The 20,147-nt window shown below is 40.7% G+C and overlaps 1 protein-coding gene across 1 annotated transcript in view; it reads left to right on the top strand.

The window, feature by feature from the left end:
- The window catches only part of nrg3b (neuregulin 3b), a gene marked incomplete at its 5' end in the record, with an annotated part of 199,605 nt that overhangs the window by 84,468 nt on the left and 94,990 nt on the right, over positions 1 to 20,147 (top strand). Inside the window, one exon of the mRNA XM_080517790.1 lies at positions 12,818 to 12,953. Coding sequence (XP_080373916.1) covers positions 12,818 to 12,953 — 136 coding nt within the window. The remainder of the gene's footprint in view (positions 1 to 12,817; positions 12,954 to 20,147) is intronic.

Genomic DNA, 20,147 nt, shown 5'->3' with positions numbered 1-20,147 from the left:
TATTTTCTGTAACTCCTGTCATTTGTCTTGAGAGACATTTTAAGAAATACAAGAGCAAAAAGGTTTACAGGGTTATTTTGTAAGCTTACTGAGCACATTGACCTTAGTGGATAAGGCAGGATTAATCCTACTTTGACAATGTACATCACTCAAATTCGGATTTGCAGATGGAAAAAAAAAATCTTTTAAAACATGAATGAAAAAAAAGTGTTTTGTCATCTCAAAGAAAAGCTTTTCGCTCGGCTCGCTCGCTGTTATTGAACAGACGGGGTTTGAGTCGGGGCACGCCACTGTAATAAAGCCTTTCTTAGATTAGAATATATATTGACACGACATTCTACATTCTGAACTTAATTACACCTTTAACTTCGAGGTTGTACTCGAAGCAGTCAGACATTAGCTTTTTTTTAAATGTATTTCATACTAAATGTAAGTTAAGTAAAAAAAATCCACAAAAAATGAACACCCACGAGTTTACAAAATGCTCAAAACTGAGTAGATAGAAGACTTATTATTATATATTATATCAAAACACCTTTCTTTTTTTCTTTTTAAAGAAATTATATGACTAATTATAATTAGAACGAATTCTTGCCACTGAATTTTGTACAATGAGCTGCAGATTTAACCAGAAATTAAAAAAACCCTCAACAATACAGATAATTTAACTTCCAATCAGTTTGAACCATCAGGCAGTAAGCTTGCATGTCATTGCAATAACATCGTATCTACAGCAGGATATTGAACTTGGGCCATTGTGAGGGCCGTCAAAATGCAATCTTCACTATGAGGAGAGCAGATTGGGTTTATAGTCCTTTAGCTAAAGAAAATGCAACAACTTATTCACTTTCAATCATATTTTATATTTAATGTGTTTTCCATTTTAGTAACACATTGATTCCAGAGTTTCTACAGGTAATTGTATTAGTTAGTCATGTCATTAATCCGTCTAGGATGCATGGTTGATTGATTTTTTTTTTTTCTTTGGGGGGGGGGGTCTAGAAGAGAACATTGCTGCTGATGTAATAAAAATACAACAGGACATGGATGTGCCGGTCCCCGTGTCCAGTCGACCTGCAGGCAGGCGGCAGTTGGCACAAATGTGAGCAAACTTGACATCGAAATTACAGCGCAGTGCTGGATTGCCAGCGACGCGCCCCCCCACTGCACCTCTCCTCCCACTGGAGTGCACATCAAATCACCAAAATAACAAACATGCCCCTGGTAAGAGGAAAATAAACTTACTGAAAAATACCACTTTTGCAGTGTGCCTACACAAACATAGAACCCGGTGAATCTGATTTTATACAGCTGCCTGACATACTTACACAGCTAAACCTTTCCAAGTCACAGTTTATGTGTCAAATACAAAGCAAGGCAGCTGTGTCTGAGCATATATTTCTCTTCTTGAATATCCACAGTAGGACTTTGCCTATTTTTTTTTTTTTTTTTTTCATATCAATGGCATCACCAGTTGAGATGGCATGGGGGCTAATCACATCTCCTTTCAAGTAAGCCTAAGTCCCAAACCGCATCTCAGTCAATTTTTACACCGGCTTCCCTAATCCTCCTCCCTTTTGATCTTTCCTGCTGTTTGTATAAAATCGATGCAAAACACTGAGGAAATATGCCCTCCTCTACCTTCATCTCGGCAACTTTGAACAGACCAAAGCCACCAAAAAAAGGAAAAAAAAGGAACTCGTGGCCGTGCCGCTAATCTCCCGAGGCACAAAAAGAGAAACTTGTATCAATGGGTGCTAAGACCAGCCTCCACTGTTATTGCTCATGTATGCCCTTAGTAGCTCCATATGCCAAGGGAGCTGCCCGAGGAGTGGACAGGCAAGCTCAGTGACTGCCAGTCTGCAGATGCAGGAGCTGTCCGCTCATGCATATTAAACCCACACCACCTGCTCGTCGTACATCACACCCAGCGTTCTTAGTCCCAGGAATTTTAATCAACCGCGCTGACAGGAAGCCACTCTCTGGTCTACGTAGGTGAATCATTCAACACCCCTCGTACCCTCCTCTTCCTGCTGAGATGAGGATGCATGTTTACGTTGCGTTTCCTCAACGCCGGAGACTTCCCTTGAGGGGGTTGAGTGGCAGGGAAAGAGTGTAATGTGGCAACGAGGGCAAGGAGCCATTGGAAGGAAAAACAAGAAGGGAAGAAAAGATAGCTGCTCCCCTGGAATACTAAGGTTTCCGATTGTTGTTGTTCTTAGCAGCTTCTCATCCGTTTGCACACAGCCCCTCCATCCCCGTTGTCCTCACAGGTGTGAATAATTACTTGCATGTTGGTGGATTATCCAGAAAGAGAAAGAGAAAGAACAAAAAAGTGAGACGCAGCGTCTATAGCTTGTGATGTAAATTACTGCAAAATCTGTATCAGTTGGCATAGTCGGAAGAAAATCAGGATTCCTATTTCCGTAATTTTTTTTCATCTCCCTCCTCGCTGTCATTGCTATTTGATCTGTTTGCATGTCAAAACCCACATCGAGAGACGAGTGCTACATAAAACAGTATTTTGAGCCATTTCCAATTCAAATATGTTTGTTGGGCATAAATAGGGAGCACGGTCACAATTTTTTTTTTCTCTCTCACTATTTTAATACAATTCTGTGGTAATTATAACAGTGATAACAAGCCATCCCAACTCATCAGCATGAAATACATCTGCATATATTTGTCTCGGTGGCCATGTCACTAAAGATTGTTGAGAAAGCAGATGAAGACACAATTAGGTACTTGTCCGACTGCACCTCTCAGTCTCTCCGCCAGTTTCTGCTGGCAAGGCACAAACCCCCAGGATTAAATTTTTATGCTATCTCTTTTTTTTTTCTTTTTTTTTAATATAGTCTTTAAAAGAAAAGGCAGATGGAGGCAGGCACTGCCAAGACAGGACGGAGTGTGGTATCAGCAGTGTGGTAACGGTGAGCCGCACACTAGCATTCAAGCCAAATATACTCTATTTGATATATGGTTTGTTCACTTTGTTTATAAATTGTAATGAAGAACATAAGATATGAAAAAAAGCAGCATGTTGATGGACACTGTGCACGTACACAGTGTCACATTGCATATCAATGGTGTTTTAACATACTTGAGTGACGTGTACTTTTCCAGCTGATCATGAGAAGAAAGTAGGATATAACCTGGACACCTTACCAGAACTACATTCACAAACATTAAAATCCGCAGGCATTTAAGAGTCACCAAATAATAAAGTATTTGAATTGTGGAATCCATACACAGACATACAACATGCAAAACAGAATTGAACCTGGGTTAACTGATCTTGCTATCGCCACGACACTGCCATCCGCCCCCTTGTGTATAGCATATATTTAGTTTCAGTCATTATATTTTTCTTTGTGAATAAATTTAATTTTTGGTCATCCACACTGCTTTTAGCACAATTGTGTGAAAATGTTCCATTTTCCATTTGTTCAGAGGTCGAGTTCCTGCCATCCCCTCTGTGAATAAAGATACATGACTAACTGCTTAGTTCTTCCTCAAGCGGTACCACAGGTTTATGTTTTTCAGCAGAACTACAGCAAGCTTTACATTATTTGGTCTTGACTCATCCCAGAACCCTGATCTGGTTATATTGTCATTGCTGCCCCCCCCCCCCCCCCCCCCCCCCCCCCCAAAAAAAACAAAACAATAAAGTGACCCTTCTCATTAAATATACATTTGATTGACTCAGGTTTATTTCTCTAGTCAGGTTATTCTCCAATATTTGTGCTGTAAGTAATTGAAATAATGGCATTCAAGTTCGTTGCTTATCATTAATGATAAGGTAAAGGCACTCATCCCATCGTTAACGGCTTTTATGAGTCTCCCCCGGAGTAACTGAATGAAAATTCATGGCCATGCTGGCGTCGACATTTGAGAAGTTTAACTAAAGCGATATGAGGGACATGCATTTCTAATGAGAGCCACACCGAAAATGTACACGTCGAATTCTCAGTTATGACAAAAAGAAGACAACTCATCAACAAACATTGCATCAGATACATGACAACAAATTGAGTGTTTGTATTATCTTGCAATATCATAACATCATTCTGTCCCTCCTGGTGGTGTATTATGATAATTACACCACAAATTACAATCAATGAATCAGGATAAATTATCTGTCTTCCTCCATGTTAGTGTCTATTGGTTGTGAAGACAAATCGGCGCAGGAGAAATTGCTTCTAATGATATTGTTCTGTGTTTGGGCTTGCTTATAAACATCATTAGCAGCTTCAGCCTTAACGGGGAGTCAGTAACATTTGGCAGATCGCATTTCACAAACTGCTACAGGAGGATCTTCAGGCCAAAAACACTGGAGTCATCGCTGTCTGTGTTGTGGCTTCTTACCCGGCACTGAGTCAGGGAAGTGTGCAACTGAGCTGGCAAATTATCTTTGAAAGCCATTAAAGCCAAGGACAAGACGTGAGACCAAGCTGTTTCTGTGATAACCTGTTGGTTTCAGAAACATTTGAAAAATGTCCATTGCATTGTAGTCCTGTCATACTTATGAAATACTTTGTTTCTGAAGTATACAGCTGGAGGTCCAAGGTCTTCGTACAATAAGATGGGCAATACCGTAAATCATGTTCACAAATACTTTGTGTTCCTGTGTAACTTGAATGTTCGAAAAGCTTTCTGATCTTTTCTCTCTCCTGAAAAATTCTGGCGGACTCAATTTATGTGCTTTTCTTGAGGGGGGGAAAAAGTCTACCTCCTTCAAATATATCCTCCCTCCTTCTAATGTTTGCATAACCTTTCCAACAGTGCAGCTCCAGCACAGCCATTGTACGCCTCAGAAAACAAGCGAGCCGGGCTTTCTGATGGAGCCCAGGACAGGCAATTTGGACTTACGGTGCAGTCTCCCGGCTGCAAAGCACTTGTGCTTATTTCTGCGTGGGTTGCAGAGAGAAATCTCACGGTCACTTTATGAGCTCTTCAGAGCCGGTTTGGGAGCAGCGGGAGCCGACTTGTTGTGTGTATGTTGGTCATTTGAACTTTAATCAAGGTTCATCTGACACAGGATCAGGAGATAATGTAGATAATTAAAGCTTTTCATTAGGGGGTGAATCGTTCCCTCGAGGTTTAATTCCAGGGCGGTGCCTTCTGGTGTCAGCTTTATTAACCTGCTGCATTGGGCACTGTCGCTGTGTGAGCACTGTGCACACTTTCCACACCCGTTGTCACTTTAGCCAGTAATGATGCTGTTAGATAATGCTCAAACTCAAATGTCTTATCTTTGGCTGAAAAGAAAAATACCACTTTAATTAATCCCAAGAAAGCATCTATGATGACAATTTTAATCAAAGTGGAATCTTCTATTTATTGAGGCAAACATTCAAAATCAATTCCTTAAGATGTAAAAATGTCCAGAGCGCCGTGAGGGAGGGCCACCTCCAGCAGGACTGGATTGAGCGACAGATCGAGGACCGGTGACAAACGTCTCACCCAGTGCCTATCATTAGGCTGTCATGGTAACCAAGGCCGCGTGTTCTTTAGCACCGCTTGCAGGCGCTGGCCACCACCTTCAACCAAACGTCCCACGGGTCAGCTCCTATTTGTCTGTGTCGTGTCAGGGACATAAGGTCTCTCAAGGCTTGTCGTCTTCAGTCTTCATGATCATGCAAGACACACAGTGCTGTGCAATCAGTATAAGCATGTTTCTCCCTGTCTCTGGGCCTCTGTTTGTTTGTGTGGGTGTTTGCTACTGTTGTGGGGACCTACATCTACCTACACAGCTGTGACACAGGGACTTGGGTTCTTTGTGGAGCCAGACACCAAGTTATCAAGGGGTGACTATTAGTTAGATTAGATTGTGGAAGAGGTTAGAGTGAAATTATTTTAAAGAAGAAAAAAAAGATTCTGTGGATGTGAAGGGTCACAGTTTCTGAAGGGTCACAGTCTTGCATGTTTTCTGAATGTAATGAATGTGTCATCATGGAGCTCTGCAGAAAGACACTCATTACAATTGTGCAAGAAAGAGAGAGAGAGAGAGAGAGAGAGAGAGAGAGAGAGGTTGTGTTTCATCTTTCCACTTGAATCACAGGTTTATACATATTGACCAGGGCTTTGTGTATGTATTGGTTTTTCAAGGCTGGTGCAAGTATTGGCAGTCAGTGCTTTCCCTTTCTGTCTTGTATATGCTGCCCACAGCCTTTATATTTCAATGTCCTTCATTTTTCTCACTGGCTCATTCTCTCCTTTTATTCATTAAAAATTCATGCATGCTGTTCACACCATAGTTAGTTTTTGTAAAGTTTATGTAACAAACATATTTCAGGTTTTTACATGTGTATTAATTAGAAAAGGTTGCATTCAGATGACTTCATCTGCTGGAGCTAACACGGCACCTGGAACTAGACTACTTGTTCTTTGATAATATTACATTTACATAAATTCCCCACATGTACATGGGTTTCATTTAGCACATGCTTTCATCCACATTGGTGCACATCTGAAAGTTTGTCCAGCATAAGCAAACATCTAGTGGGGAGATACCAACCTAAGTGAAAGTCAATATTACAGTTGTGATTTCAATGAAACATAGATTTCTGAAAAGAAAATGAAAAAAGGAGTAAAAGTTGCATTAATCCCCTTGGTTGAGTACTACTTTCTATTATGGAACTAGTGTATCAACTATACTAGTTTGTAAGGCTTACATAAGAACCAGTCGCCTAATTTCCATCCATGTCAGAGCTGTTCAACATAAGGCTCATGGGCCAAAACCAGCCAAGAGGCTCAAATCTGATCCACCAAACAAACAAGGAAATTGTAAGATCAAACATTGATTGACAGATTTCTTCAGAATCGCGGAGACTGTCTGCACTGTCAGGTGTGCTGTGTTGTCCAACAGCCCCTGCACTGCATATTTCTCTGAATATGGTTCTGTCCAAAAGGCAGCGGTGCATGATGGGTAAGCAATCAGCAGCCTCTCTTAGGACTTTCCCTTTACGTTGTAAGGCCTTCTTTGATGTGAGCTGCAGTAAACACAGCCGGCTCTCTCCCGACCACGGTCTCCTGAGGGATAAAGCTCAGCACAAGAACACTAATGAGCACATTAGAAGGAAGCCATAGAAGGAAAATGCTACAGTTGTAAATGGAATTGTCTCATGTCTTGTCTATAGCAAGGATGCTCTGTATACAGTAAGACTGTGTGCATGCTTCTCCGCATTCTCCGTCATTCCAATGCACGCACAAGCAGACTTTGGTTGTCTGCTGTTATACAATCATATGAAAAGCTTTCTAGGAACAGTTCTTGTCTAACTAGACAGTTCTTGTCTAATTTCATAAAAGCATTATGTGAGATTTTGAAATTGGATTTGAATCCAAGCGGCCAAAATTGCAATATAACAACTGCTTTCAGCCATGCCGTGATTAACGGGTTGAAAATAATCAAGCATTGGTATTAAAAAGTGAAAGCGGGACTGTAAAACTCCAGTGACATAAGCCACTGACAATAACAATAGCAAAGCATTACAAATGGAGCATTCGCCATTTATCCCATTTAAGATAATCACGGGGCATGGAGAAGTAATGCATAACAATTCTACCTGCCTGAGGAAACGTCGCCCCATCCCATTTTTCATGGCTAGCCCAAATGTCAAGGTGCCTCTGTGTTGGTTACAAGCAACACTTTTGTAATAACATTCTTTCCTGTCAAAGGGATTTTTGCTCTTGTTGCAATCAAATGATCAAGGAAGAGTCAGACGTCCTGGATCCATGCGGCAATAGTAGGTGACACTGCCCCAGATTTAGTGCAGTTTGAGTGATTGCAGGTGAATGCAATTATAGAGCCTGTTCAGGAGTAACTTCTTATCTGTTTTTATTACATGAAAGCATGATGTGTTGGATTCCCATGTGCCTTCCACAGTCTTAATTATCACTTTTGGTAGTGTCAAAGTGAATTCAGCAAAAGTGTGTTTTTATTTGGATTCACGAGTTCTAACTCGTGGGACTTTTCTATTTGTTAAGGAGTTATTGTAACCCTCAGGTTATTGTACCCTTTATGTTTTGTGATTCTTGATGTTCTACCAGTAAAAAAAAAAGGGATGAAATAGTCTTTTCAAGTTTAAGTCATTGGAATTGTGGAAGGTATCGATTGAGAGTGATTCAAGACTAGTGACTGAGAAAAAGTACTCACCCTTGTATTCCTCTTAGATAACGCCGATCTCCCAAGCCTCATCTGAATCTGTTATCCCCAGCCAGTAGATTCCTTGAAAGTCACCAAGGGAATCGGCAATCTGGATTGCTTTTGTGCAACGGGGAGACCGAGAGACGTGAAAATGATTTCAAAGAGTCGAGGATGAATCGCACTCCCTCTGCAGCTGCCATTTATTAGCAGATTTTCCACCATGGTTTTTTTACAACCGCATAACAGACTCAGGTTTCGGAGACTTTCCTTCAGGCGTGCATTGCAAGGGTTTGGATTTCGTAGAAAGGCTTCATTAAAACTGTTGATGAATGAAGCTAAAAGCGAGTTGTATGTTTGTCATAATTAGTAATGGCACTACGTCTTCGTAAAAGCTAAATGCATGGGACACATCATTTATCAGCTGTTACCTCTATAATGAAGATGAAGACGGATTTGAAAAGTAGTTTGATATGCTTTCACTGATGATTAAGTTGGTTTTTTTTAAGTATTAAATATAATGCTTTAATTGATTTGACTGCTTGGGTAAAGACTGTTGTTCAGGGTCATCCCCTTGATAAGACAACACAGAGATTATGACATCAAAAATTAAGCCTATTATCAGTTCCCTCTTCTGAAACAATCAGAAAACAGTCTAATTGATTCTATTCACCTGCCTCTGTTTTCTGACAGGAGAATATTTAAAGATTGCAGCTTTTGAGCAGGACTCCTGTTTGACAGGTGCTCATTCACGAGTGTTCGTGTTGTGCTTGCTGTGCTGCGGTTTCTTTTTTTATACCGCTTCTCTCCTGTCACAGTGATGAAATGGAAACCCATAAGAGATTGGCAGCCCATATTGCTCAAGGGCAAACATATCTGAAGATGACTTGTTCCCCGATGTGACCCAACTGGGCTAAAAGAGCGGGCGTAATGCTTTCAGGCGTAAGGGGCATTTTGTGCAGATTCTTCAGAGGTAATCACTCCATGCTGTCTGTTCAAAGATGTTGGGCCTCGTTGGGAAAGGCAGGAAGTTTAATGTGGCTGTTTTCAAAATGCATTATAGTTAGCAAAGAGGGAACAATTATGTTAATTGGTTGTTTTTTTTTATTTCTCAAAGAAATACCAATGAACCTAAATGGATGACCAGTCATCTATAGACTATAGTCCACTGAGGTAAAGGCATAAACAAATCTGAGACGTGGGCCTAAGACGTAACATGGTCACAAACAATAAATAAAGGCATTGCCAGACTTCAAAAGAAAGACTAGAAAGTGACTCAGGGGCTGTCCACACCATGAAAACGGTCAACCTGTTTTTGGCCTGTCATCCACATGAGGCGGTTTTTTTGAAGTGTGAAAACAAGTTTTTTTAACACGGGTCCCAGAGTGGGGAATTTGTGGAAAAAAGATGACGTAATCGCCCCTCCTCTTCCCCCCGCCACGGTCCGTGGTGTCATCAAATAACCATAACAATCAGGGACTACAAACTCTGGTGGAGCTGCATAAAGCTACATGATGCTAGCAACAGCCATAGAACTCGAATTATATAGAGATTTATGAGCAGGACTCTACTTCTAATGTTCTATGTGCTTCGTCTTCTTCTGCGTTTTTGGTGTGTTTGGTGAGTCACACTGCCCCTAAAGACCTGGCATGTGTCCTTCAGGCCCTGAAGCCTCGTGTTGATCCGTGTTCATAGTGACGTGTGGACGGAGGTTTTTTGGAGAAGGCTGGGGAGAAAAAAGATTGTTTTTCTCATTTTGTCTGCACCAGACATGAGTAATCAACTGACTGGTGTCAACACAGATCATTGTACATATATAGAGGCTGGGAGTGGGTATTGATGGGATGCAGCTGATAACACCCAGCAAGCGATCAGTTTAAGGGAGTAAACACAGAGAGAACATAGAGACAATCACACACACAATTATTTTCACTCCGAGGGGCAATTTAGAGTCACCTATTAACCTCACATGCATGTTTTTGGACTGTGGGAACGAATCCGACTACTCGGAGAAAATCAATGCACGCACAAAACATGCAAACTCCACGCAAAAAGGCCCTGACCAGTATTTGAACCCAAGGGAGCTGCCCCCTCCCACACTTTACAAACCTCTGATTCAAGGAGAGGGCTTAATGAAATGACTGCATTTACCTTCATGTGTTTTTGCAGGTCCGATGAGATATTGGATATTGGCTCTGGCTCGGATTACAGAAGCCATTCTAGAAATCCCGTACACATTTACTATGCTTCTGTGAGCATCAACCCCCCCGGGTGTGACACAGGCACACTCTCTGCCTGCAGAGACGGGACCAATACACAAGAAGGTACTGCAGTAATGTGCCTTGGCGGTTTCATGGAGCTTTCGCCCCGCTGAGAAATAATAAAAAAAAAAAAGTACATGCAGACGTCGTACATCATCATCGATTCCCAAAGTGCTGTGTCATTGGTGCCACAGTGACCTTGTGATGTTCACATCCTACTCCTTTGCTCTGTCAACAACATATGACAAATGAGATCATGCTGTACTTGAACCACTTTCCATACTGGAAGTAACGGCAGATCAGGCAGGACTGCGGCTCACATAAAGTGAAAATGACAAGTTCGAAAAAAGTTTTTTTTTTTAATGCAAGGTTTCAGTCCAGATAAGATTACTTGTGATGCAAGTGCTAAAAGGGTGTTGGATATCTGCATGACCTTGGCTTTTCTAATGTAAATATTTCAAGGTTTAGACTTACAAGCACAAAATCAATTTTTGGTTTTGTCAGAACCGCTCTGGCTCCTGAACCGTTGACCCAACGCTGTGCTGCATTTGTCTTTGACTTCCAGTTGTGGTATTTTTTTTCCACATGTAGTCGTTGCCGCTTTCTAAATAATAGATACGCTGGACTTTAAAGGACTGACAATAATTGCAAGAGACGTGCACACCACATAGGGGACATTGTGTTCTATTTTCTAATAATAAAGTTGCATCTTGAAATAGATAACCTTTTGAACATTGCTCCGTGGGAAATTGTGGAATTAATAATACATATAGCAAATAATTCCGTGTCTTCAAAGGACAACTGGAAGAGTCAGCTTGGGTTCAAGGCCTACTTGTGTATGCTTGAGGGGTTGACAAAGAAATAGGTTCAGAAGTTCTTCTAAATAGCAATCAAAAAGATGTGCAACTAATACTACAAATACGCACCAGAACCATCTTTGTTCACTTTTAAATCCCACCATTGTTGTTGTGCCATCACCTGAGCCACTAAAGCAACTGCTTTAAAAGATACCTTCCAAAGTTTTCACTCTGACAGAGCGGCGCCACCGCTGGCCCCAGGAGCAACACATATCTCTCTTTGTGTTCTCTGTGATCGCTCATCATCTCTTGGGTCTTACATCGAGAGCCCCAGATTTATCGATCAATAGTCATAAACAAAACATAGATTGAACTGGACACTGGGGCACAACAAACGGATCATCCAGGGTTGGTTTTTTTTTTGCTCTGAGTATGATTGGTCACTGGAGCTTCGATTGGAAAAAGGCCACTGGTGCGCTAAAGTGTGCCACATGTAGCAGATCAGGCTAAGAAAAAGAAGAAGAGGAAGAAAAATATGACCATTTCAAAGTAAAGAGGACAGTGTGTGAGTGAATTGTGTTTGTGCATTCAGAAGTTGTGTGTGCGTGCACAGTATAAATGGATGAAAGCAGAATCAGATGTGTAATCCAATTGTATTGCAAGGTATCGGGCATAATACCAGTCAATCCGATTTTCAACGCTCAACTCCACGATGGAGTGAGACAGCTTCTGAGTGATCATTTCTGTGTCACTGCATCCATGTGTGCACTTGTGCATGGGTGGTTTCAGCAGAATGTCTGCACACAATAGCAGGTGGCTGCTCATGCCAGCACACGATGTTTGTATGTTACTGTGATAACATGTGTGACAGCTGTGCATATTTCACAGGGTGGAGAACCCGACATTGCAGTGCCCATACATGCCTCCCACGGTCTTTATGTGAAAGCAGCTCAGGGTCAAGCCAGAAGAAGAGAATCAAAGCGACATCGCCGATCACATTGCTCTCTCTCGTCTGCCACGTTGTGCCCCAGCACAAACGTGTCCGGCTTTCTTACCTTGAAACTGCATTCTTGTTTTTGTTCCGTCTTTTCATAAAAGCTACTGACCAAAATCTTTTTCAGACTTAATTATCTTTAAATAATATTTTTAGAAGTGAATTGCCACTTCAATGCAAAATAATGAAAAAAAGAGAACACCCACACAAAAACATGTACATTCACTGATAACAGCAATACGAGGGTATGTTATTACAGTTGCAGCATGTCTTTTCGTTCTTTCTTTCATCATGACAAAGTCAGAAGCCTACAAGCCATAAATGTTCACTTTAATTAAGGAACCCGTTACCAGGGCGCCTCAGCCTTCAGCCCACTGAGAGTTACAATTCTATGAGGGATAAATCTGAGGGAAGTGGTCATTTCTGTACCAAAAACAGTGGTTACTATAAATGAAAAGATGACATTTCTTGAGCGGCTCAAAGAAAAAAAATGGTTCTAGTTCCAATTAGATGTGTCTTAAGAGGGAAAAGAAACGGGGGGGGAATTTTTATTTTTTATATATATATATATATATATATATATATGTTCAAAACTAAGCGAATTGGTCTCCTTTTGTTCTAGCCTTGGCTCCGACACTTCCCAGTCTACGTTCAGAGGTCTTCAAACCATGTGTGGAAGACAAGGACCTCGCCTTTTGCCTGAATGAGGGAGAATGTTCCATCATTGAAACCGTGGCCGGGGTTCACAGACACTGCAGGTGAGTGTGTGTGTGGGTGAATGAGTGAGCGAGGCATTGTTTATTTCCTCGCCCTGACATTTCCTCTCGCTGCCCTTCTCCTCCAATCACTAACCTTGGGTCATTTTCATTCAAACCTGCTTTTCTCCTTCCCGTCTGACAGACTCTTCTCAGAGTGATGAAACACTTGAAACTAGGAAATTGCTGTGCAAACGTACCTGAATGGCATCGAAGATCTATAATCACTCAAACTGCTGATCAAGTAATCACAAAAGCTCATGCTGCTTTAGTATTACAGGCACCATTCTTTTTTTTTTTTCTTTTATGTGCAATTCAATCGCAAATACCACTTCTCAATAGAAAAACATAAGTAACTCATTTTCCATCGATGCAAAGTAATGTGGCACGGGCAACTCAAATGACCAACATTTAATTGATTTTCTTTTGGTTTTCTTGGGAGCCACAAGAGGATACTACAAAATATTATTCAGGAATACGTTCCACCCACCCATCTTCTATACCGCTGCATCCAACACGCAGTATTTGGGGCCTGGAGCTGATCTGAGCAGATTATGGGTAAATTGAGGGCGCACTCTAGAGAGGTCATCAGTCCATAACAGTATAAATACATGGAGACAAAGACTCACACAGACTTTCATATTTACACCTGTAGTGACCAATTAATTTCAGTTTTCTCACTGCATGGGGAAACTCTTAATTCTGGAATATTCTCAGTGTGATACGAGAGCCCTGCACCAGCTTACAGAAATAAACTAGTTTAACTTTGCAGAAGATACCAGAGCAATGATCATATTCAATGGGGTTGCCTCTGCAGTATTCCATTTAATTCTGTCTTTCATTTAAGTAAGTTTTATCAAATAACATTGAGAACATAAGTTCTTTGCAAGCTGGAGATATGGGAATAATATTAAAAAAAAAAAAAACAGCTAACTCAAACAACACTGATCAAACTCATTAGATTGCTTGAACTTTATATTCACTGACAGTCCACTGTGTCGGTTCTGTTTGTGCAGCAGCCATCAAAAAGACATGAAGCAGTGCTACCTGGACTGCAGGATTGGATGTGCATTGCATATTCATCCACGTGCAACTCATTCTAGCTTTTAATGTTGCAGCATGTCTGTTTTGCCCTCATGACCCGGTACAATATCCACTTCACATCTAAGATCTCCCTGATATACCACTTTAAAAATGCATCACATTAAATATATATGACGAATAAATAAAAAGAAAAAGCTCATTAGTGCACATACCTGTAATTCAAATGCCAACAATTGTCATCTGGAAGAAAATAAAACAAATGCAATATATTCCACCCATCTGCATGAATCCCTTTCTTCAGATGAGCAAATATTAAGCATAGCATAGCACACATACATAATTAAGTACGTCTAAATGTATATCAAGAAAAATAAATAATGCCTAGTTTGATGGAAAATGCAGCATACCAAAGAAAATAACTTCTAAGAGGCTGACATGAAGTAGCATAGATTGTACTTTGAATTGTCCACAGTCTGCTTATGTGATTCACTGCGAGTGGAAATATCACAGGGATAGTCGAGATACTACGGTGTGTCACATTATATCAGCGGCCACACCAATTTTCAAATGTGTTACCTGTGTAACAGCATCATATATATACTGTATACTGTATATATATATATATATTTTTTTTTTTTTTTTTTTTTTTGCGGTAGCTTCACTGTGGGCTATAATTAGTGAATGACTGAATATACTGTGAGACTGGGGAAAAGACTGGAGGGCCTAACCCGGAGACACAGCCTGCTCCTCTCTCCAGAGCTGAGTGCCTGTTGTGTGAAAGAATGATTACGGGTTTTTATTAAAAGGTTGTTTCCTTTTCCAGCAAGATGTCTTGACGGTAAGTTGGAAAAATGGAATTGTTTCGCTCACAAATGATGTGGATGCTGTTTAATGATGTTACTCCTCCCGGTTCACCTTATGTTGCAGGTCAGTGATGTATGAAGTTCTGCAGTAGACACAAACCTCGAAACTAAATACAGGAAAATGTTCTCGTTATCATGTGAGTTTTGCATGTTCCTATACATGCGTGGGTTTTTCACTGGCTAATCTGCATTCAATGTGTGGCTGTTTGCTCTCTGTATTCACTATATTAAATTGTGATAGATCATGATGTTCTACCTCATTTAATAAGATCTTGCTCATTTAAATTGCTAACATATAAGCATTGTGGAAGTAAAGTGAATACTCAAACGTGCAATAGAGTGATGGCACTTTTCCTGAAAGAACAGGATTGTTAATTTTCACCTGTAACTGTTGATATCATGTATTTCCACTTCAAACTGGTTCAGCTCACATTTGAGGCGCCGCTTTTGCAACTAATTACTTTCCCATGCGCTGCAGATTAGCTTTGCCTGGAGCCCAAATATCCGTGTGTGTGTGTGTGTGTGTGTGCGTGCGTGCGTGCGTGCGTGCGTGCGTGCGTGCGTGCGTGCGTGCGTGCGTGCGTGTGTGTGTGTGTGTGTGTGTCAGACAACAAAATCTACTACAGAAGAAGTAGCTTCTGTTTGATGGGTCTATTTTAGAAGAATACATTTTTATGATTTCCTGCTATAAAAAAATGCCTTGTACACTGTACATTTCTCCAAAATCTTTTTTTTTTAAAGATGTTAAAAGGTGATTCTTCTCGATGGTATTACTCGAGGAAAATGCCCCTTATATATCCCTTTTATAACAACTTCTTCAGACAAATAATCTACCAGACAAATAATTATCCGGACTTGGCTTGGACCTTTTGTAAAACATTGCACTTGTTGATATGGATAGAATGTCCATTCCTATATCTGCAAACAAACAAACAAACAAGTAAAAATAAACAGATGGTAGAACAACAACAAGGCATCATGGTTGTGAAGATGATCAGAAGATCAGTCAGTCTTCATGGCGAGCACAGGTCATTTTCTTGATCTAAGAACTACTGACCCTGCCGGCCCTTTTGCTAAAGCTTCGAGATGAAATGCTTTAACGATCGCTGCCTTCGTTGACGTCATCTCCTCCTCCAGGCCTTTCCAGCTTCATTGACGGTTCGACTATTTTCAACGTTAGACAACTAAAGATGTCAAAATAATCTTTAAAAACTTGAATCATCAGCTTAGAACATAGTCCTCAACTTTATTTTATGTTGTTATGAAACTGTTTCTTTTGCACTTTCCTCTACAGCCCCCCCCCCCCCCCCCCCCCCACCACCACCACCACCAGCCCCCTTCTGCCGGATGTTCATGTTTGCCAATGCTAATAAGGCTCCCAAAATAAACATGCAAATGTAAATTTAAGACCTACTTCCACATCAGTGCTGTGGCTTTAGTACAATAAACATACACTAATTCAAAGGTCTGGAGCTCGACGCAATGACGGCTCAGTCACATACAGGGATTATGACTCAGTAGATAACAAGACATTAAAGCACAGTGTTGAGGAATGTCAAGTCAGTGCTTCAGTAGGAGGTCCTTTCAACCTTCCAAAAGGTTTTCCCCCTCTGATCAGTGAAAAGAGACTTACAGAAAGAAATATAACCATATCCAGCAGTTACATCCAATGAATGTTTTGTTTTTAGTTCCTTTTCCAAAGAGAGACAGAAACAAGTTGTTCCAGCAGACGTATGCAAATACGAAATGCCCTGGACATAGCCACAGATGTGTGGCCTGTGTAAGGATTCACAACATTTCTAAACAACTTCAAAATTAGCATTAGAATTGTAAAACATAATTAAAATAAAAAGAAATAAACAAATAAAAAATACATGCAAATGTTATTCACATTGAGCACTATATATTCAGTCTGTAGTGCAGACCTTCAATGCAAAAGGAGATAAGACAGCAGAAATACCTTCTACCAGTAGTATATCCGACAGCATTGCTTTCAACATATGAGCAAAGTGGAGCAAGATGGTAGATTACAATAGTGCAAGGTCCCGTTTACACGACGTTTCAAGTGAAAATGCATCATTTTGGCCTTTTATTTGTGTATCTAAAGTTACAAAAACCATGTCCATTTACACCGAAATGGCAGAAAATCTCGAAAAGGATGTAGTTTGCAGCCAGAACTTGAGTGTGCTGTTGATTGTTTCTGTAATGAAACCACACACAAATGCGCGCAGGGAACAATACACTATAAGCAGTATCAATGGGGAAAACACAGACGTTCATGGCGGTGGTGCACATGCATGCAGTGTTTTCAAAGAGTTGCAATATTTTTTCCCCTTTTACAAATTAAAAAAAAACTGATAAAAGTTGCATTTTCAGTTACTCATAACACCATTGTGTAAATACGTAGACACCCAAAATCGAAACCAGAAGTTTTCACCTGAAAATGGACACAAGAATCAGAAACGACCAGTCCTATCCACAATATTATTTGCACCTCCAATATAAGAAAAAAAAAATCTAATAAAGTCTGTATAACATCTGTAAAGGGCCAAGTTGTGATCCGCAATACATCTTTGGGAGCCATTTAAATACAATAGTCCACAAGTTGCACAGTGTCGGGAAAAACCTGAACATAAGTGCCAGATGCCCTTCATCTTACCAACACACGGAGAAGCAATTTTCGGAAAAATAAGTGTTAAATTCCAGGGATTATTTACTAAGATAATAAGTAATGGTTCCTTTGCAAGTTAAATGAACTCATTATTGACTTGTGCATCACCTTTGTGGCCTCAGTTGAGCCTGTCTTAATACGGTGCATGCGTAGGTGTAATTTTGTGGTTTCGAGGGACTCATTAGCCGAGTTCCCTGCTCTGTGTGGGTCATATGGGTTAATGACTGATTCACTCGTTAGGTTTGGCTTCATTTACAGTTGGTTGGAGGAAGGTGCTCTAAAACTTCAATCGTGAACGAGTTAGTGATGTTGAGAGCAACAGAAAGCTTGTATAATGGTTAGCTGACCTTTATGGAATGCTGTTGTGGGTACACACGAATGTCAATGTTACAAAGGCCGTTTGCATTTTCAAGTGTAAACTCATTGTTTTTGCACGTAGGATTCCGGAGAATGTCACCTTTACATGGCAACGTTCTATAAACAAAGTCCGGCTCTACAGCGATGGCATCAACATTGTAAACGATGTCGTTTGCATGCTGGGCCACTAGTGGGTGGCATTGGGTTTTTTGTTTTTTTTCCTGTAACGAAACCACACACACAAAGAACAATATGCTACAAACATTTAAAAAAATGGCAGGTAAATGGGCAAGAATGTTGTATTATTATTACAGTGACTCTTCATAATAAAACGACCAAGTACCGGGAGAATAGAGACTGGGACTCATGACACTCTGGAGGAAACATTGTTGTCATTGTCCATCTATGCATGCTCATTTTGGTGAAATAGTAACCATGAAGTCAACAGCCATAGTTGGCATGCTTGATGAGCCACCAGGGCTTCACATCATGGAATTATTTACTAGCACATTAATGTATTTAATTGTTAATGCTCTCACCTAACAGTGACATTGTTACCACTTAATGTGCAATTCACAAAAAGTAGCAGTGTTACAGTAACAAATTACTTTATTATTTCCTATCCGCAACACTAACGGTGACAAAAAAGTGTGATGGTATTACGTGGTCTAATTTAGTTTTTCAGTAATACTGTCAACGCTTAAATCACAGTATGATTTTTTTTTTTTTTTATACAAATGCTGATGTGTGTGTGAAGATTCCTCAGAAACCACATCAATGCATAGTTGCCCATATCGATATAAATCCAAACCAAAGTGGAGTCATTTGAGATATCAGACATGAAAACTCACACGTTGCAAATTATTAGGAACCCGCAGGTATCATTTGTTTCCAGCGTGGACAAAAAATCCCATCAATTTTGCCTTCGGGGGGAGGGGAAACATGATTTCGATGTGTGCTTTTGATAGCAGAGTGATGCCACACTTTTCTTTGGCCCCGAGACGTCAGCCTCGCTAAGCGCGCGAAGGCAAAAAGCATATATTCTCTAAGAGTATTAAAAAAAAAAAAACCCAAAGGTGGGGGAATACATTACGGAGAGGTGTATTGGAGCGGGCCGTCACAGCAAATCATGTCACCTGTTTTCACTATTCTCATATTCAGCAGTGCCTCTCCCAGACGGTCTGAAGCGGCGAGTCTGGGAGGAAGTCGCCGCTGAAGTGCGGCGCTGGAGGTGGAGGACGGCCATGAGCGAATATACCTTAAATTAAATGAACGCTGAAAAGGATAATAGATGTTGCCATGATCCTACGAGGACTGTGGCACTGAAGAAAAAAAAAGTCAAATGAAACCTTCAGCAGTGTGGACCTGCCGGCACTGATAGTGTAGCCCCCTCCCTACCCACCTGTGACTCCTTGAGTAATGCTGCACACACACACACACACACACACACACACACACACACACACACACACACACACACACACATAGTCACAAGTGTATTTAGTTATACTAAAATGGTTTGAAAGCATTTTCTCTCTCTCTCTCTCTCTCTCTCTCTCTCTCTCTCTCTCTCTCTCTCTCTCCCTCTCTCTCTCTCTCGGTGTGGCGCTTGTTTGTTTGGAGGGCATTGTGGAATATATTCGTTGCAGTGAAGGTGCACTGCAGCTCTCTGGCCACCGCCTGCAGCATTGTGTTGTGTTTAGGTGGCACACAGCAACCGGAATCACATTCAAGGGGCTCAGGAGCTGCCGAGAGCGCGCAAACATGCAACATTTATGTCCACCTGCATAATGCCAATTTCCCCTCCACAGAATGTCCTTCTGAAATCAATTTACTTTGCAACATATTTTTTCCCTGCCTTACAAGGAGGGTTTATTTAAGGAAATTAGCAGCAAAAAAAAAGAAAAAAGAAAATAAGGAATAGGAGTCGCTGTTCACTGAAACGGATACTTGCCTGCTTTGAACAGAATGTTTCCTATCTTGTATCAACAACACACTACACAGAAATGAGCCCGTGTTGCAAGGATGATGCAAAACTGCTGCAAGTTGACTTTATGGTGCGAACAGCTTTCTGTTGCCACCTCGCCAAAAATCCATAAAACGGACTTTGTATTTTGTGTATTGTTACAGTTTTGTGTTACAGTTCTTTAGATTTTTTTTTTTTTTTTTGCATTCAGATTGAAATGCAAATCCGTAATGATAACATAAAAAGGAAATATTACAACGTCTGACCGAGTATTGAATTAAACAGAATGCATTTTG

The sequence above is a fragment of the Blennius ocellaris genome, assembly GCF_963422515.1.
Source record: "Blennius ocellaris genome assembly, chromosome: 21".
NCBI lineage: Eukaryota > Metazoa > Chordata > Actinopteri > Blenniiformes > Blenniidae > Blennius > Blennius ocellaris.
The sequence above is the reverse complement of the archived record's forward strand: the minus strand, read 5'-3'. Positions and strand labels throughout refer to the sequence as shown.